The sequence below is a fragment of the Scylla paramamosain genome, chromosome 8 (assembly GCF_035594125.1).
Source record: "Scylla paramamosain isolate STU-SP2022 chromosome 8, ASM3559412v1, whole genome shotgun sequence".
NCBI lineage: Eukaryota > Metazoa > Arthropoda > Malacostraca > Decapoda > Portunidae > Scylla > Scylla paramamosain.
The window spans coordinates 26,323,249-26,344,703 of record NC_087158.1 but is presented as its reverse complement, the minus strand read 5'-3'; the positions used below and the strand labels follow the sequence as shown (position 1 = coordinate 26,344,703).

The 21,455-nt window shown below is 37.7% G+C and overlaps 1 protein-coding gene across 3 annotated transcripts; it reads left to right on the top strand.

Moving 5' to 3' along the window:
- The first annotated feature begins 346 nt into the window (after positions 1–346).
- Positions 347–18,481, top strand: LOC135103045 (filaggrin-like). 3 transcript variants are annotated; one of them, XM_064008945.1, is made up of 4 exons: positions 347–603; positions 3,103–3,293; positions 4,354–4,395; positions 12,570–18,481. In XM_064008945.1, the coding sequence occupies exon 4, from the start codon at positions 12,832–12,834 to the stop codon at positions 16,873–16,875; it is 4,044 nt and encodes a 1,347-aa protein (XP_063865015.1). In that variant the 5' UTR covers positions 347–603; positions 3,103–3,293; positions 4,354–4,395; positions 12,570–12,831; the 3' UTR covers positions 16,876–18,481. The 3 variants fall into 3 exon arrangements, with proteins under 3 accessions (XP_063865015.1, XP_063865014.1, XP_063865016.1); XM_064008944.1 differs by having other exon boundaries at positions 4,354–4,407; XM_064008946.1 differs by lacking the exon at positions 3,103–3,293 and having other exon boundaries at positions 4,354–4,407.
- The last annotated feature ends 2,974 nt before the right edge of the window (positions 18,482–21,455 follow it).

The following is a 21,455-nucleotide window of genomic DNA, read 5'->3' as shown; positions in this document are numbered from 1 at the left end:
CTCTCTCTCTCTCTCTCTCTATATATATATATATATATATATATATATATATATATATATATATATATATATATATATATATATATATATATATACTCGTATATATATATATATATATATATATATATATATATATATATATATATATATATATATATATATATATATATATATATATATATATATATATATATATATATAACCTAAATTCTGCTGTATTTGGAAAGTGGCAGTTTTGCATAATATTTGGAATAATTACATAAGTACGATAATTTTACCAGAAGTACAATAATTTTAACCTGTGTAGTACGATAAAATGGCCAAAACAATCTGGCAACACTGAACGGCTGCCTGACAAGTTAAACAGTTAGTGTGTCGCGTCTATTTGTGGTATTAGTACGCGTCTGTTTCAACTCCCAGCCTGACGGTGGCTGCCAAGGCTTACCCATGAGTTAAACCTTCTTTAGTTGGTAATGAGGAAGGCGTGGGCTCTAGCAGTGGGTGAAAACAAGCAAAATAATGAAAAGTTTGGCTGTGAGAAGGTGCTAGACAGCCAGCCATAGTGACCAGGAGGCAGGAAGATACATAACCACTACAGGGAAGGTAAGGTCAGGAAGTGTTAGAATAAATTTAGGTAACTTAACGTAACTTTTTAATGAATAACTGAACAATCCACGGTTTTAACTCATTTTAACGCATCTCACCTAACCTCCAGCACAATATATCCCTGTGTCAGCCTCGTCTCGTTGCTAAAAACCGTAAAATTTAACTTAATGAAAATGTAAACAATCTGGGTCGTCTCTATTTATCAGCCATTATTTATCTTATCTGTGAGTGTTTTAAACCAATACTGTCGCAAAGCGGAGCCACATGATCAAGCTTTAATATCCGCTCGTTAGATATACCTGCCATTACTTAGTTTAGGTTTGGCGAGGGTTTAAATGAGTGAGAAGGGTTGGTCGTCCCCCTCCACTGGCCCCCCACCGCCATCTTGGATAAGGCTCCCCAGCCCCCTCCGGTTCCAATATTATTTTTTTTTTATTTCCTAAGTATTTTATTTCGGCTTGTAGCTAAGATTTTATGGTTTGTAAAAATATTTCGTTGTTTTCTAAGTTATTTGAGCGCGTGTGTTGCGTGAAAAGTGATGATTTTGGCGCTGTTTTTGTGTAAATAAGAGGGCCGTTTTCGGCGTATTTTTTTACGGTCCCAAAACTAATTTTTTTTTATTTCAGCCTGTACTAGGTTCTTATTGGTTTTAAAAAATAGTTGGTGTTTTTTTAAGTGTGTTGCCGTCCCGCTCAGTGAAATGTGTGCACCGTACACTTGTTTTTATTCGTGTTCAACTTCCAATAATATTGAATATTTTTTCGGTAGGTTTTTTATTTGTGCTTGTAGCTCACTTTAAATGGTTTTAGGAAATAGTTCAGATTTTTTAAAGTGTTTTCCGTTATGTTTAAGCCAGAATGGGTGGACATTTGAACGATTTTAAATGGGGTGAAGGTTCAAACAGTTTCCAGATACTTCTTTTTAAATATCTTTAATACTAATGCGTTTTGAAATGTGTTGTTATTTGTGGCATTAGTTAAAATGTGTGGCAAGTCTGAATTTATAAAGCATTGCTGTCTAGCTGCGTTTTTTAGAGGGGTCATTTTCAAAATGAAATACATACATACGTAAATAACGGTCGCTGTGACGTCATCAACCCCCAGCCGTGACGTCACAAGCCCCCCCAGCCGTGACGTTATCAGAGTGGTACCTTCCCTAACTCCCTTCCAGTCCCTCCCAGTAAATATTCAGTGTTTTTTTTTCAAGGTATTTCAATGTGTGTGTGTGTGTGTGTGTGTGTGTGTGTGTGTGTGTGTGTGTGTGTGTGTGTTGCCTTATTTTTCATTGTACAGATGGTGATGCAGTGTGTGTTGCTTTGTCTTTCGTTGTACAGATTGTTATGCAATGTGTGTGTGTGTGTGTTGCCTTATCTTTCGTTGTACAGATGCTTATGCAGTGTGTGTGTGTGTGTGTGTGTGTGTGTGTTGCCTTGTCTTTCGTTGTACAGATGCTTATGCAGTGTGTGTGTGTGTGTGTGTGTGTGTGTGTGTGTGTGTGTGTGTGTTGCCTTGTCTTTCATTGTACATATGCTTATGCAGTGTGTGTGTGTGTGTGTGTGTGTGTGTGTGTGTTGCCTTGTCTTTCGTTGTACATATGCTTATGCAGTGTGTGTGTGTGTGTGTGTGTGTGTGTGTGTGTGTGTGTGTGTGTGTGTGTGTGTGTGTGTGTGTTGCCTTATTTTTCGTTGTACAGATGGTGATGCAGTGTGTTTGTGTGTGTGTGTGTGTGTGTGTGTGTGTGTTGCCTTATCTTTCGTTGTACAGATGGTGATGCAGTGTGTGTGTGTGTGTGTGTGTGTGTGTGTGTGTGTGTGTGTGTGTGTGTTGCCTTGTCTTACGTTGTACAGATGCTTATGCAGTGTGTGTGTGTGTGTTGCCTTGTCTTACGTTGTACAGATGCTTATGCAGTGTGTGTGTGTGTGTGTGTGTGTGTGTGTGTGTGTGTGTGTGTGTGTGTGTTTGTGTGTTGCCTTGTCTTTCGTTGTACAGATGCTTATGCAGTGTGTGTGTGTGTGTGTGTGTGTGTGTGTGTGTGTGTGTGTTGCCTTGTCTTTCGTTGTACATATGCTTATGCAGTGTGTGTGTGTGTGTGTGTGTGTGTGTGTGTGTGTGTGTGTGTTGAAAATGTACGCGCGCGCCCCCGGATCCAAATTATTCCCGGAGGAATTTTGACCCAGGAGCGATTTGACACGACATATTATGTTATGGTGGATTAATTTCTTACTGTTTTGTATTGGGTAACAGAGTTTGATCTTTACGTATATCAGTTTCCAAGTGTTTCTGAGATTTTTCCCCGCCTCCCCCCCTAAAAAAAAAGGCAAGGTATGGATACAGCTGACATACCTACTACGCACAGCAATATATATTGTTTTTTAATCATTAATAATACTATTTACGTGGAAAAACTATCACATTAAGTTACCTAGGTATTGAAATATGCCTAAACTATACATGCACATATGACTTTTATTTAACAACTCATTTCTAACTATTAAAGATAAGAAAAAAAAATCGTATCCCCGCGGTCTCTGCGCTACGAGGACGCGACCGAGCAGCGCCATCATTGTTGTGGAGCTGCCGCTGCTCTTCACGCTTTGCCACCTGCACCTGCCAGCGTGTCGCTGTCAGGGCCGTGTATTTGGGAAATTATTAAGTCTGACCATCGCATCTACAGCGTGGTGTAGTGTGGTGAGTGTGCCAGTGGTGTGGTAGTGATGGTATATTGTGGTGTTTGGCCTGGGCAGCCTTGCCCTTGGTGGTGGTGGTGGCCACGGCCTGGTGAGACAAGGCCAAGGCTGCCATTCCCGCATTACCCTGCCCTTCCCACACCTCAATACACTCACCAGTCTTCAGTGGTAGTTTTCCTTGTATATTACAGGGTGTGTGATCCAGACTGCTGTGTGTTGTATTAGTGGTAAATCAGCAGGCATCTACAGTACTTTATTTTACATTTCTTTCCTGATGCATAACAGATGAATGTCATTGAAATAGTTCAGAATATTTCAGTCAATATTTGGCACTCATAAAGAATTGGGGCCCCGGGCTGGCTGGGCCCGCGGCCTGCCGGTATGAGAAGAGTACTGTTTTACTGGTACAGGCAGTGAGATTGCATAAAAGTAATTGTGCGTTAAGAAGTTTGAAAACTGAATGAATCATAAGCTCTTACGGGGAATATGGAGATAACCTTAGCCTCTTCTCCCAAGATTAATACTTACATGTCAGATAGAATTAAGGTTGTAGAATATGCAATATATATCAACTTCTGGAAACTTGCTAAAGGAGGAAAAAAAAAAAAAGAAGAAGAAAAAGTAAAAGGCTAATGAACTGATGCATCCCCATGCTACACCCTCCCCCCTCCAAGTGCTTGAGAGTCACTGCTGGCTGGCTGCCGGAGCTGTCTGGGGCAGGGTGGGGTTAGCCATTGTGGGAATCAGAATACTTAGTTATTTGAAGTTATCGCTGACCTAATCTAAACTAACCCTAACTCTTGCCTTTGTTTTAGTTCTTTTCTTTCTTTCATAATCAAGCAAGAACTTCAAAATAACTAAGTATACTGATTACCATAATGGCTAACCTCACCTTTCCCTGCACAGAGTCTGGCAGCCGGCTGAATATCATATTGCATGATATTCTATAACCTTAATTCTATCTGACATGTATTAACCTTGGAAGAAGTTAAGGTTATCTCCATATTTTCTGTTTTTGCCATGTCAATGCACACAAACTATATTTTCTTTTTGTTTTACAGACTGAGGATATTTGTAGTGCTGCATAGCCAGAATCACTCCAGGTACACAGACAGGCAAGTTTTAGTTAAATTATCTTTTCAATTTATTTGTTTTTCATTCGTATTTTACTTTTGATGGGGGGGAGAGAGAGAGAGAGAGAGAGAGAGAGAGAGAGAGAGAGAGAGAGAATTGCCTGTTGTTATTGATATCAAGGAATTTTGGAAAGATCTCCAATTCTACCTTAGCAAATGCACATAAACAAAAGGTAACACATTTGCAGAAGCATTTGAAATTAAAGATAATCAGGACAGAATTTATGGAAGTGGTATGTGTACAGCCAAGTTAACTGAAGTAACACCAGTAACTCCAGTGGCCTTCATATATGATTTATTCTTAAGGTGTACGGTTTTGTCTGCTGTTTAGTGCCACTTCTTATCTTGCTTTAGATCCCTGAAATCACATCAAAAATTGTATAGAAAAGGAAATAGCACTTTTTCATAATGTAGAAGCCATGAATTGTGATAATAAATCTGCTAGAATTTTTATAATATAGTATTTATTAGTGCATATAATGACATTCTTTGATCTTTAATCATAGGCGAGATGCATCAGACTAGTCATAGGGGAGGCTTCTACACAAAATTTTTTGGTGCATTTTGAAGGAGGAGGCAGCAGACACCTGCCGAAACGATAATTACTCCCAGTGAAGTCTAAAGCACTGTTCAGGGAGTGCTGTGAACTTATCATTAAACCCAGCTGTGACCTCACTGAATGTTTCCCTTTGTGTCTCACAACTCAAGGAGGCAGTCACAGCCTGCCTTCTAAATACAACTCTCTTGCTCCACTCAAAACTACAAGCACCTAATAACACACACACCCTTCACTCAAAATTTCAAAATTATCATGGTGACTCCTACACCAGCCTCTGGGGAGGGGACCATAAATGTCCCCAGGTCGGACTGCCTTTCTGTCCACAACCCTAAATGTCTTGACACCCTCCGCAACTTTTTCTTCATTAACTATTGCAGTATTCGTGGTCTAAGATCTAATTTTCAATCTGTGGAACACTACCTCTTCTCTACTAAACCTCATCTTCTTTTTCTCACCGAAACTCAGGTGTCTTAGGCAACTGACAATAGCCCCTTTTCTGTTCCCTCCTACTTTCTCTATCCTCATTTTCGATCCAAAGCTGGATGTTGTGTTTATGTGCGCAATGACTTAACCTGCTCTTGTGCCCACACTCTTGAATCTTCAGAGTTTTCCACCATCTGGCTACGACTACAGAGTCACTCTCAAACTAAATTTATCTGTACTGTATACCTCTCACCTAACTCCTCTGACTCCACTTCCAAAGTGGAGCACATTCTGACCCTCTTCCCTTTTTCAGAGATCTCCATTCTTGGAGACATCAATGTTCACCACCAGCTTTGGCTTTCCTCTCCCTTCACTGACCATCCTGGTGAACTAGCCTTCAACTTTGCTATCCTCCACGACCTAGAGCAATTGGTGCAACACCCTACTCGTATTCCTGACTGTCTTGGAGATATGCCCAACATTCTTGACCTTTTCCTGACCTCTAATCCTTCTGCTTATGCTGTCACCCTCTCTTCTCCGTTGGGCTCCTCCGATCACAATCTCATATCTGTATCTTGCCTTATCGCTCCAGTCCCTCCTCAGGATCCCCCTTAGCGAAGGTGCCTCTGGCATTTTGCCTTTGCTAGTTGGGGGAACCTGAGGAGGTATTTTGCTGATTTTCCTTGGAATGACTACTGCTTCCATGTCAGAGACCCATCTTTGTGTGCCGAGCGCATTAACAGAGGTTATAGTGTCTGGCATGGAGGCGTACATTCCTCACTCTTTTTCTCGACCTAAAACTTCCGAACCTTGGTTTAACACAGCTTGTTCTCGTGCTATACATGATAGAGAGGTGGCCCACAGAAGGTACTTAAGCCTTCCATCACCAGAATCTCATGCACTTTATATTTCTGCCCAGAACCATGCCAAGTCTGTTCTCCAACTAGCCAAAAACTCCTTCATTAACAGAAAGTGTCAAAATCTTTCAAGATTAACTAACTCCCCTTGTGACCTCTGGCATCTAGCCAAAAATATCTCCAATAACTTTGCTTCTTCTTTCCCTCCTTTATTTCAACCAGCACCACTACTATCACATCTATTTCTAAGCTGAACTCTTCGCTCAAACCTTTGCTAAAAACTCTACCTTGGACAATTCTGGGCTTGTTCCCCCCTCTCCTCCACCCTCTGACTATTTCATGCTAGCTATTAAAATTCTTATATGAATATTGCCTTTTGTACAGAGATATTGGTAGTCACTTGTTAGGCATTCAAGGTCAGCCTTAGGTGGACATTACTGAACAGACAACATATGACCATGCCCAATTCTGCCTCACTTCATTGATTGCTTGAACATTCTGAATGGCTTGATGGTGGTATGCTGGAATTTCTCAGTGATTCCATTGGTAGGTTGCAGTTAGATCTCTGTTTGTCAGTTTATAAAATAATGTATAATATTTTTTGTCACTTTTCTTTGTGTTGATAGCTTTTTTCTTTGTCTAATGAAGTTATTCTGAACTAACAGTTTTTTCACTTGACTGAATATCATTGTTGAGCCTAGCCATCATCTTACAAGCATCTATGTACTAAGTGAGTGGATGATGTTTGACTGACATTGGGTTCATGTTCTGTATTGAATAAGTTTTTTAAGCCCCCAAGAATATAGGTCTCAAGCTTTCCCTGTCACAGGATGTAGGTTATTATATAAGGTTAGTGATAATAAGAAAGCATTGAGGCATACCAGAAGACAGGCATTAGGGTCATCCTGTATTGAAACATTGTTTTGAAATACATCAGGTAAATGAGTGTATGTATATATATATATATATATATATATATATATATATATATATATATATATATATATATATATATATATATATATATATATATATATATATATATACAAGTGTGTGTGTGTGTGTGTGTGTGTGTGTGTGTGTGTGTGTGTTTACCTAGTTGTATTGTACAGGGCATAAGCCAAAGCTCATTTTGTCCTGTCTCCATAACCATATATGTCCAGTTTCTCTTTAAACATCTGCACACTGCTACAATCACTTCTTCCTTCAAATCATTCCTGATTTCAATAGTTTGATACGGGAAGCTGTATTTCTAGGTGTCGCTCGAACATCCATTTTCTTCCTCTGCCCCCTTGTCTGTCTCTCTCCCTCCTCCATCTATGGTACCTAGTCATTTCTGTCTATTCTTTCTATATTGTTTACTAATTTGTACATTGTTATCAGGTCTCCTCTTTCTCTTCTCTCCTGTAGTGTTGGTAATCCCATCTCTTCAAGTCTTTCTTCATAGCTTAAGTCTTTCAGTTCTGGTACCATCTTTGTTGCTATCCTCTGTATTCTTTTCAGTTTCTATATATCTTTTTTTCTCTGTGGATCCCAAACTACTGCTGCGTATTCCAATTTAGGTTGTATCATGCTTGTTATAATTTTCTTCATAATATCTTTATTTAAATAGTTAAACGCCACCCAAATGTTTGTTAACAAGCTGTATGTAGAGCTGAATATTCCATTTATGTGCCTTTCAGGTGATACTGTATCCTGGATTATTACTCCTAAAGTGTCTGCATGCATGTGTGTATTGCAACAGAAATAAGGTTTGGCCCAGTATGGTTAGATATTTTGAACATGAACTTGAAAATGAGCAGTTTAAGATTAAAAATGAAGACTACTTAGAACTTGCCTGTGTGAAGTTCTGATTGAATTATAGCTACTTGCGGCTTGTCCTGAAACACCTTATTTATTTATTTTTACTCCTTTTGTGAAGATTATTCACCTTGTACACAAGAAGATCAAGAATGAGGACCATCATGAAAATGAGAGGGAACATGATTATTTAGTATAAAAGGTAAAATAGAAAACATTACCACCTGAAACTCAGAAACAACTGTTGGTGATTTGTGATGGAATCTCAGCAGTCATGATTTTTCACCATTTTGTGATTTTGAAGGAAGTACATAATTTACACAAAGGAGTTGCATCACAAGTTGTACTTCATATTGGCAAAAGTGTTGTATGAACAAACAGTGGTTGTAGCTCCTCATATGCTATCATGAGTCAGGTAGCCCACAATAAGAATGTGCCTTGAACATGCCACTCAGACCAAATTTCTCTATTTGAATGACCTTTTGAGCAACTAGAATTTTGAAAGGAGACAATAATGAGCCATGTAGAATTCTTCATTCAGAATGGTTGAATAACATTCTCTAAAGTGAAAAAATTTGAAACCAGTGATGAGCATATGCCATTTACTTTTTGTGGAGTGTAAATTAGCAAAGAATTCACTTGAATTCTAAATGAAAATTAAAGTTCAAACTCATTATAGAAAGTAAAGCCAAGTAAGGATTTTGAAAATGGCAAACAGTCATAATTGTAGAATCCATTTCATGGCTGGCAAGAAACAGTAAAGGATGATTTTCTGCTATCTTTCTCATCTTCAGTCAATACAAACATCAAATTGATGTTTCATCATGGATGGAAAGAATTGAGATATGGATCAATCATGATGCGAATCAAATAGACCTAGTAGTAGGATGAGTCAAGAGAAAGAACTGTCCCAGGATGTTGAGAGGAAGATCAGCTGCAGGATAAAATGCTGAATAAGTCAAGAGGATCAATTACTGGATGATTCAAGAGGACAATTAAGACACAGGATGAGTCATGGAGAAAATTAGCCAAAGGGTGACTCATGAGTTATTGAATGATTCAAGAGGAATCTCAACATACAGAAGGAATTAAGAGGAAAATAGATCTCAGGATCAGACACAATATGAATGAAGGGGAAAGTTAGTTAAGATCAAGATGTATCAAGGGAGAATCAGCCCTACAATGAGTCAAAAGAAAGATCAGTTAGTGCATTGATCAAGAGGAGAAAAGCTTCAGGATGAGTAGAAAGTGGGATCAATCAGAGGATGAGTCAAGAGGAAGATTAGCTACAGGATGAGTGGATGTAATTTGTCTGTGGACTAGTCAAGAGGAGAATTAGCTGTAGGATGAGTGAAGAGGAGGATCAGCCAGTGGATGAGTCAGGAAGAGAAGAATTGGCCTCAGAATTAATCAAGACAAGGATCAGTCAGTGGATTAACCAAGAGGATAGATGAGTCAGTTGGAGGATCAGCCAATGGATGGGTTAGGTAGAGAAGAATCAGGTTTTGAATGAATAAAGACGAGGATCTGTCAGCGGATGAACTAAGAGGATGAGTCAGTGGATGAGTTGAGAATTCATCACCAAATGAGACAAGAGGAGGATCAGTTTGTGGATAAGTCAAGAGGAGAATCAGCCTATGAATTAATCAAGAGGAGAGTCAGCCACATGATGAGTCAAGAGGATCTGTCACAGCATGAGTCAAAGGGATGATCTATCACTGAATGAATCAAGAGAATGAAATATATGTTACTGGATGAATTAAGAAGAGGATCCATCACTGAACAAGTTAAAAGGGAAATCAATCTTAGGATGAATCAAGAGGAGAATTGGTCACTGGACAATTCAAGAGAACTAGTCACAAGAGTCAGTAGGAAAATCATTTCCTGAACAAGTCAGGAGGATTGGCCATTGGATTAGTCAATGAATCAAGAGGAGTATTTGTCAGGAAAGTGGATATTCATGGAGTGAATCAAATGGAAGATCTTCCCCAGATGACTTGAAAGTGTGAGTCAGAATGAAGAAGAGGGTGACTTTGAAGTCAGACAAAAAGATCAAAATGAGTGAAGTCGAACACCAGCTGCATGGTGGGTGATGAAAGAAATAATTCCTTGGATGAGTCAAGAAGGAAATATCACTGAATTTAAATGAAGTTGGATGGTGAGTCTAGAGGATAATGTATCAGTGGATGGTTTCATTAGGATCAAGATTCACAGGGAGTTGATAAATATTCAAAAGCGGAGTTCAGCATGTATTCAGTCAAAGGATAAGTCCAATTGATAATTGAAAATAAGACAAGGCAGTGGATGAAGGAGTTTATGGATAAGGATAACTCACAAGATGAATCAAAGTGGAGTTGCTAGTGATTGAGTCAAATGAAAGCTGAAAATGATACAATTTTCTCTTGGTGGTGGTGGTGTCAAGTGATGTTCAGCTGTTGAAGCAAGACAATATATTAGTAATTTTTTACTCATAATATGTAGTCTTGTTATTATATTATTATTATTAATTCATCAGCTTTTAATAAACCATATACGAGTAAATAATTATAAATAAATGTCAGTTTGGTACTTCATCTCTGGTGACAGTTCATTAGGCTTCAGTTGGATGTTTTTAATTATATTTCTAAAATTAATTTATATATATATATATATATATATATATATATATATATATATATATATATATATATATATATATATATATATATATATATATATATTATGACATACAGTAAATCCTCTCTAATTTGAGCTAACTGGGAAAAAAGTTTGAATGAACCCATGTCTTCACTATATGGGTACCTCAAGTCTCTTGCACTTCGACTGTCATGACAAGGAGGGAAGGGAGGCAGGCCAAGTATTCTGTTATGTCCCAGCAGTCAAGGTACCATATATTCATAAAAATCCTTCCTTTTTTGTTTTTTGTTTCTGTTTATGTAAAATCTGAATTCACTATTGTATTCAGAAGTTGCTTACCTAATTGCTGTATTATAGCTGGGCTCATTAAAAAAAAATCACAATAATTGATAAATCGATAATGATAACATTATTGGCAATATCAGATAATCAATAACTGGTGATAAATTTATCACCCAATAAATGATAACTAATAAATCAATAAATCCAAAAATTCCAATACTACCAATAATGATATTGATATTATAAAAGAAATTGATAAATCCAAATCTTTATTTTTATCTTAAAAAATCTTAGAAAAATTAAAATTCAGTGTTTATCCTGTCTCTTCACTGATGTTTTAAGTAAAATGGCTGCATTTGATTTTGCGAGTTTTAAACTTCAACATATTCATGCATCAAAAAATAAATAAAACTATCTATTGTTGCTAGTTTGAATCTAAAGTATTGGGGATACCAATGAATCATTAACTTGGGAAAAATAATTATCGGATAGCCGATAACCTGATATCGTTATCATGATAAAATATCACAATAATTTATCACAATAATTTGTCACGATAATGCCCACCAATGGTAAATATCAATTATCAGTAAAGAGCTGTATAGGTCACAAAATTTTTTTCACATTCACGGTAATTTTTATTTATTTATTTATTTTTTGTTTATTTATTTATTTTTTTTTATCCTATCTAGTTTTGATAATTGTGTAGAATGACCACTGAATCTAATGATGTAAACCACATTTTTCTAGCTTTTGAGTTAAGTGGAGAAATACAAATATTTTCTAAAGGAGTTGGAATGATGGTGGGTACGTAGCACATTGCTGGTGCCTTATTTGAGCTATCTTACCAACAAAACTGTCCCAAATGGGAGAAATTGAGTCAATTTTCTCATCTGAAAGGAGCACTATATAGTAAGGCTTAGACAATTCAAACTTCAGTTTGGATTATTGGAAGTTATTAAAAAAATCCGAGTTTGAAACGGGTTAAATTATCCAAAAGCTCTTAATATATTGTTTCAACTTAGAGAAGATTTACTGTATTGTATTTTATGATATCATAATGAAATAATTCTAGGAATGCAAATATGCATACTCATTGAAATACATCACTAAAACCACTAATGAATGCCTCTGTTGTATACCGTTGTCACAGATTTCCACTGACATTTGTGACAACACAGCAAAATTTTTAAATTGCCTAGTGGTGAAGCAGGTGGCACATATCAAGATTTCACTTTACTCCTTGTTTTTCTGTTATCTTAATACTGCATATTTTATTGTTAAATGTGTTAATTTTCCATTACTAACCTTTTTAGTGAGTATTTCAAGTAAATTTCTTGTTTGTGTATTTTGAACGTGTGTGAAGAAATACATCTGTGATGTGATGAACTTCCTGGTAATCTTGGATGCAGGGAATGCTTTGCTGTGATGTGAAGCTACAAAAACCAGATCCTCACCAGAAGCTTACCTTGCCAAGTTGCAGTAAGCTGCCATGCAGTAAAAATGGAACATTTAGTTTTAATACATTTATTCAAAGTGTATCTTCGATCTTCCAGTCCTCATACTTGGCCATCACTTTCTTCCAGGTTGCACAAGTGAGTCATCAATTACCTATGGAATGATATGAAGAAATAGCGTGTCTTGATGATTGGACTGAAAAAGACATGACTGTGAACTTATGATGCAGTGGAGAAAGAAGGATATGGATTTGACATATTGATAGCAAAGATGAAAAGACAGAGTTTTAAAATACTTGAGATTGACTAACTAAACAAGGCTTGGTGAATTTACTTTTACTTGAGATTATATTTATCACTCATTTTGTACATATAGAAAAGTGGATGATAAATGGATAACTCTGTGCAAAGAGTAGGTAGAATATTGGGGAAGTTATATGGAAGTAACAGACCTCCACATAGTGATTGGAGGTTTGGAGACTCAAGAATGCTAGATAGTTCTCGGGCATTCAAAGATCCCCAAATACAAGGGACTTCACGACAGCATGGTGATTTCCGAATCCAAGAATCAAGGCTACTTCTTGAATCAAGGATGGAACCAAATTATTCACCTCCAAGAATGTCTGATGTCTCAGAAATGCAGGGAAATGAAAGAATTCCTGAGAGGGTCCGTGGAGGTCCTCAGCTGCAGAGAGAAGTCAGAGCACATCCAGAATCAAGGATACATTCAAGTAATAGAATGCAAGGAAACTCAAGAATATATGAAGACTTGCCAGTGCATGATCAGCAGAGGTCAAGGTCAAGTGCTGTTGCTTATGATTATAATCATCAACGTTCTGATGAACATAGTCCATTGAAAGACACAAGTGTTTCACCAAATTTTGCTATGAATTCAAATGAGAACATAAGATCAGGAAGGAGTGGCTACAATGTTCAAGATGATAATATCAGACAGGGAGTTTATGATGCTTTACCTGGGTTACCAAGTGATAGCACTGGCAAAAAGAATATATGTCTTTTGCCACCAAAAGGTTATGGTCCATTAAGTGGAATACCTCCTGGATCAGGTCACATACTGACACCTAGTCTAACATCTTCCTCAGGACCTCAGGTTGTTGATGGAATTAGATCTGCTGGAAACAGAGGCTCCTATTCAAAGGAAAAGAGCTCAAAAGCTTTTGATTATCTGAAGACTTGGAGACTTAAGATGAATCTGCCAACTGATACATTTTTACTTGAGAAGGATGGTGCAGCAGGAAATCAGCAAGGTCATGATGTTATGGCTCCTCATACACATGATGATTGGTACACACAACCTCCTACAGCAGAACCAAGGGTTGGAAGGGCAAGCATTGACCCAGAATGGAATAGTTCAGGCAATTCATTTGCAGAAAAAGATGGCTATGTGGAACGACCTGGCAGTAAATATGGAGAAATGAGGTATGGTGTATATAATGAATCAGCAGCAACATATCCTCGAGAACAAATCCTTGAAAGTGATAGAACTGGTCATCAACCATGGAAGTGGGATGAAGAAGCATCCAACATCCAAAATCAAGGGGCTAAAAGAAATTATGAAAGTATGGCCTCAGGACAGAGTTTTAATAGTGCACACAGAGATAGCCATTATCTTCAAGATGAGATGGTGCAGTCTAAAAGATCAAGGTTGTCTCCATCTCGGATGCAGAATGACAGAGAAGCTGTTGAACATTACACACCAATGGTATCACAACAAGCCCTGTCACAGAATAATGTTTCATATAGTGATAATGCAAAATTTAAAATGAATGCTAATGAACCATTTTATGAACCACACAATGACTGGAAGACTTCATCATTTCACAGAAGACCTTCAGTTGATTCTAACAAATTTAGACGATCTCGATCTCCCCATGATACCAGAGGTGAAAGTGTTGGGTCTAGACATAAGTTATTTCCAGGAGAGATGAAGGGAATAATAGCAAGAGAAGAATCACAAGGATCTTATTCCCAGTCCAGAGAAGTGAGAAATTTGTCTCATAACATGGCACATTCACAGAGGTCACCAGAGCCTTTAGGAAGAGATAGATACCCTGAGTCTCATCTTCAGGATAGAGCACCCAGATTAACTGAGCGTGGAAGGTCTCCAGAGCCTAATCAGAACACTTTGAATCAAGGGAGACCACCATCCAATGAAATGTTTATGGCTTCTGATCCTTACTCCTTGGATATATCTCCAAGGTTATATCCCAGATCAAGGTCAAATAGGTCCCCAGTTAAGGTTAAATCTCCAGGACCAGGAATGAGAGGAAGGCCTCCACCTTTTTCCCATAGTAAGTCACCACCAGTGGCATCCAGAGCAAGGAATAGGTCATCACCATGGAGAAAAGGGAAGTCGCCTGGACTTGGAAGAGGAAGACCTCTTGGACCAGAAAGGGAGAGGTCACCAGCACATGTAGGGAGAGTGTCTCCTAGAGCAGTAGGAAAAGGAAAATCATCTGGACCTGGTGGGAGAGGAGGATTGTCTGGGCCTTCTGGAAAACAGAGATCACCAGGAGCACAAAGGTTACCAGGACCTCCAAGAAGAGATAGGTCACCAGAGGTTGCAAGGAGAGGAAAGTCACCAGGATCTCTTGGAAGAATGAGATCACCTGTGTCTCCAAGAAGGGGAAGGTCACCAGGTCCTCAGGGAAGAGAAAGGTCACCTGGATCGCAAAGAAGGGAAAGGTCATCACCAGGACCTCCAGGGAGAGATAGGTCATTAGATCATGGAAGATGGAAGTCTCCAGGAAGACCATTGGACCACTCAGGAAGAGGAAAGTCACCAGAACTTCATGGAAGAGACAGGCCACTAGGATCATCTGGAAGAGGGAAGTCACCAATGCTTGTAGGAAAAGGAAGATCACCGATACATGCTGGAGTGGGCAGATCTGGACCTCCAAGAGGACCATCATCAGGACCTCTAGAAAGGGGAAGGTCACCTGGAAAGTCACATTCAGGTAGGAGGGGCTCTCAAGGATCGCTTGAACGAGGGAAATTACTACCCGAGTCATCTGGGAGAGGCTCTTCACCAGGACCTGGAAGGGGCAGGTCGTCAGGAACCTCTGGAAGACCCAGGTTACCAGGGACAGCTGTTAGAGACAGGTCACCAGGACTCCAAGGAAGAGGAAAGCAAACTGCTGCTTCTAATAGGGGTAGGTCTCCCAAGCTACATATTACAGGTAAGCCTTCTAAACCTATCAAGGGTAGTTCACCTGGTTTGGTGCCTCATCGCTCAGGTGAATATCAGGAGCAGCTGAGATCCAGAAGTCCAGGTGCTCAAAGGAGGTCTACCAAAGGTCAAACTGATTCTCCAAATCATCCTCCCAGGGGAAGATCACCAGTGAAGGGAAAATCTTTAGGAGGTGCAAGAACAAGATCTGATTCATTCTCACAAACAAAGACAAGATCCATTATGAAGGAGAGGTCTGAGAGACTTGGTACCAGATCTGCACGGTCTCCAGTAAAGAGACTGGCACCAGGTCCGAGAGAGAAAAATGAAAATCTTACAGGACATGAATATGGAGAGTACAGAGATAAAATGGAGAGATCACCATACTTTGAAGAAATTTCAGTGTCACCAAGAACCAGTAGATTTTGGTCTCCCACAAGAAAAGGAGTAATGAATATGAGGTCTCAACGTAGCAGGGAAAGGTCACGATCTGTAGATGCACTTCAGAGAGGGTGTTCACCTGTCTCACCTCAGTCTGGAGGATATTCAGGCCGTAATCTCTATCCACAAGAGTCATTCATTGCAGAAAGAGAGGACCATATGCAACAAGATCGTGCCACACATTTTTACCGTGACTGCTCTCCTCTATCAGTGGATGGCTATGCAGCTGTAGGAAAGAATAGTTTAGAAGTAGAGGTGAAGGGCCATGGTGGGAACCAGCAAGAAAGATTTTATTCACCATCAAGAGAGGTGTCCTTTGGGGCAGGAAGGAGTAGTGTGGAGAAGGTTCATAATACCAAAGGTAACTGGAGAGAACATGAAAAAGACAGAGTCAGTCAACACTATCATGGAAAGAAAGGTGCAGTTGGTAAGGTTTCAGATCCAAAGGATGTGAAAAAAGTCAGTGGTAGTAAATTTTCTGATATACGAGGAGGAACTTTGTCGGAAGAGGAAGTAGATGATGAGGACTTACGGATTCACTTACTACGTCTTCGAGAGCAAAAAGTAGAAATGAAGTTGATGAAGCTAGAAGAAGAGAGCAAAGAAACAGAGTTGAAGTTATGGGAGCTCAAAAAGAGTCGTACAGCACCAAGAGAAGAAAGTCCTATTGAGGATGAGAGGAGATTCTCTGAAAAGGAATCTTTTCATCCACATGGTCGAAGACAAGAGCCATATTCATGGAAGCATCAGCGTTTGCCATCTCCTGAACAGGAACGATACCATCGACAGCACAAACGTTACTAATGTTATCTCATTATTTCTGAAGCAGTGATAGCCTTTCTTTAGGCTGCTTTATAGAAAACAGTACAATGAAAAAGGCATTAGGGTTAGGATGAAAAATGTATCAGACTTATTTTCTTCTGCAGCACAAAATATGAAAAGTTAAGTCGTGTATGAATATCTGTTCCAGCAGCAAAATAAGAAATCTGAAATTATTTGTGAGAGAAACAAGTTAAAGGACCTTAATTTGTGTTTCTTGGTAGTAATAGTGAAGTTTGAGACCACCTGTGACTGGCAGTAAGTTGTTGTGATCCACTGTAAGGACTTTGTTCACCACAGATGTGTTACTTTTAAGTAAGCTTGTTTTGTGAAATTTTAGGAACTTTACAGATGTTAAATTTTCTGTTCAAGAAACACACACACACACATCAGAAAATTAGAAAGAATTCAGAGAGCTGCAACTAAAATCCCTACAAGCCTAAGAGGGTACAGTTATGAAGAGAGGTTAAAAAGATTGGGTCTGACTACACTGGAAAAAAGGAGGGAAAGAGGTAATTTGATAGCACTATATGGAATATTGGAAGGAATGGAGAAGTTGGACAGAGATGATCTTGTTATATCAGATATGAGAGGTACCATAGGGCATGGAAGGAAATTGAAAAGGAGTGTTTGCAGAAGAGACATCAAAAAATAGCTTTCCCTACAGAAGCATAGCAGTGTGGAAAGAACTTGTTGATGAAACTGTGTGTGCTAAGACAGTCCATGAATTTAAAGAAAATTTGGATAAAAGTCAGGACAGCATGAGCCTAGTGTGGTTGTTATCCTGTATCTCACAACTAGGTAAAACTAGATATACACACACACACATACACACACACACACACACACACACACACACACACTTCGCTGTGATCTAACAGCAGGGTTCACAACACTGGATTTTTCATTGATGAGTGAGCAGTTACTGTTCTCACTGAGTGGTGTGTGATGGGTCTCAGCCTTACCCATAGATCAGGCTATCATGAACTATGTGCTGTCTCTGAGCAAGTACAGCTGGTAGTCATGAGTCCAGCACATGATCATCAAAAGCCATGATGAATTATGTGCATGCACACACACACACACACACACACACACACACACACACACACACACACACACACACACACACACACACACACACACACACACACACACACACACACACACACACACACACACACACACACACACACACACACACACACACACACACACACACACACACACACACACTGGTAGTTCTCCTGCATCTTGTTCATTCACTGGAAAGGGAAGGGAATGTTTAGTGTATGGTGTTGCAGGAGTAAACCAGCTCAATTGTCAGGTATGTTGCAGATGTTATGCCAGAAAACTGACTCATAATTAGTCATTTCATTCCATGAGGCTTAGAAGTAAACATGTGAGGAAATGCTTGTGATTGTAGCTATTTCAACTACTCTCTTTACAGGAGGATTGTCAGCCAAGTACAGTTAAGGTCTCTTAATCTGATTGGAATGGAGTAAGAATCATTGAAATTAGCAGGGTACCTCTCAGAACATAGGACAGTACTGCTTAGAACATAGATAATATGTACATATATAATATACATAATATTAAAGCTTCACATGTATCAAGCCATATGAAGTTCCATTATTTCCCATTACAAACTTTTCAGATTACATAGACATTATATGTACATTGTGTGTATAACAGTGGATCTATGCACTGCTCTTCTTTGAGAGACTTTATGTAAACAAATGCATCTTCAGTTAGTCACAGGTAATTGGTAGATAAAAAAAAAAAAAAATAAATAAAAAAATAGAAAACAAGAAAGTGTGAATGGAAGTAATTTTATATAACATCAGAAATTTCATAGAAATCAGTTAAAGAAAAGTTTATATATATATATATATATATATATATATATATATATATATATATATATATATATATATATATATATATATATATATATATATATATATATATATATATATTTTTTTTTTTTTTTTGTAAGCTGCATATGTAGCTATCAAACATGGTTGTTTTAGTTTTCAGAACTTTTGCCATCCACTCGCAAATTCAGGATTGTATGAAAATTCAAATTAAAGGGAATTGAATTAAAAGATTTTTTCTGTATGTAATATTATTATTATTATTATTATTATTATTATTATTATTATTATTATTATTATTATTATTATTATCATTATTATTATTATTATTATTGTTATTACTATTATTATTATTATTATTATTATTATTGTCATCATTATTACTATTTCTAGTAGTATTTGTTTTAATTTTATCTCTGCCATCACTAGCAGTATACATCATTGCCTGCTTTGTGAGAACACAGTCAACGCTACTTGGGCACCTAGAAACACACACAACTATGAACCATTGAAACAATGTAAATAGTAATTATTATTGGGACCTCACCTGGCTTTGCATATTCCTCTATCCCTATATATGGGTCACACCCTGCAGGCCTAGACCAGGGTGTACAAACATATGAGTGATAAGGACTTAAGAAATACCTTTGGATGTATCCATAAGGTTGCTAGTTGTAATGATGTTTATGGTGATTTTCATGCCAGAAAATAGTTTTGCACTACATATTTTGTTCATTTGCTTATAGTGGTAATTTGAGATAAGACTGAGGTATATTCACATTAGGTTATAAACCTTAAATCAGGTTTTCTTTTGCATTAGCCATAAATTGAGTTTCAAAACACAAGTACTAACATGCATTGTCATGGAGACAAGGCAGGCATCACAATCTAGATAATGTTTCATTACTACTTTGTGGGTGGTAATGTTGTTGTCTTTACATCTATTTTGTACTAAAAACAAGTAAATAAATAAAAAAATATATATATAAATATAAAGAAGTAATAAAAGATAAGCATATCTTAGAAACTAGACTATTCACAAAGTATGTGTTTGCAAAGTTGGTGACTACTATATTGTACTGCTGATATCACACATGCACACACACACACACACACACACACACACACACACACACACACACACACACACACACACACACACACACACACGAGCTTTAGCTTGGGCCCTGTACAGTACAACTAGGTAAACACACACACACACACACACATACACACACACACACTTGTGAGGAATGAATGAATGTCAATATATAAGATGTTTTATGTGAAGAACATTTTATTCTTTTTATTTATTTTTTTATTTTTTTTTTTTTTTCATTATTTTTTATTTATTTTTTTATTTGTGTGTGTGTGTGTGTGTGTGTGTGTGTGTGTGTGTGTGTGTGTGTGTGTGTGTGTGTGTGTTTCAGTATATAGGTTGGATATAATTAGGCAAATTCTTTGTGTGTGTGCATGAGAGAGAGAGAGAGAGAGAGAGAGAGAGAGAGGGTAGATATTATTATTATTATTATTATTATTATTATTATTATTATTATTATTATTATTATCATCATCATCAATATATTTGTGTATTGCTTATAACATCACTGTCTGAACTCAAGTAGAGCTTTAGGACAATTTTTTTTTTTTTTTTTTTTTTTTTTTTCTCTCCACAACTTCTCTTTCCTTATGTATGAGTGTTTTAAAAGTTAAAGATGTAGATGTAAATTAAACAAACATATATATGTACCATATCTTGGAGAGGAATTATAAGAAAATATGAACAAAAAAAAATGTATTTTATTCAGTTTCCTTTAAGGAGTTTAAAAATTTTCAGATTTTTTAAGTTGGTGGACTAACATGATTATTGGAAAAAGAGAGAAAAAAAAAAGAATGCAGTAAGGAATGAGATGAGATTATTAGCACTGAAAATGAGAAGAAGGATAGTGGCTGAGGATTATGCATTGCATCACTATCAATGAAGAGCATACACTGGAATAATGTGTTACCTCATTCACCTTTAACCTGTATATCCAATAGTTTCCTGAGCAAGGCCCTTTCTAATATGAAACAGCTGTTTGCAGAATTGATCATCTAGTTCATTTCATGAGTTATTTGGGTGTCCCTTTAGTTTTCTCCACTAAGGATTGTTAGAAATAACCATGTGAGCAGGATCAGCATCTTGGAAGCCACATGCTCTCATATGGACTAAACCGATAAGTTTTCCTGGAGTAATCATTGCTTTGCCGAAGTCACTCTATCAGTAACCTATGATCCTGTGAAAGCTTCTGGTCATTATACAGGTATCTACATCTATCAACTGCACAGTAAGGCAAGGAGCACAAGTGATAAGATTTCAATCTTTGTCCAAGAGAACCATTAACTTACATTGAGGAATTATGTAATCCCTTTGGCCTGGCCAGTCATCTGGCAAGACTTATTGTTGTTATGCACTTTGCTACCAAGGTATGGTTGGTGCTAAAATATGAGACCTACCCCAATTACCCCTCAACTTTAGTAAATTTCATGTAATATTGCATGGAAATTTCTAAATAGTGATGTATGTAATGGTATCTGGTGACTCACCCTGGCCTGGTAAAACCTCCCTCTCAAGGCACATGCTTAGTATGCCTTCAGGAGATGACGTAGGAGATTGTATGCTGCTGCTCCAGATCTGTCAGTCCTTTT

Bases quoted from the DNA above. Each gene is read 5' to 3' on its own strand.
- LOC135103045 (XM_064008946.1), top strand. From the start codon at position 12,832: ATGGATAACTCTGTGCAAAGAGTAGGTAGAATATTGGGGAAGTTATAT.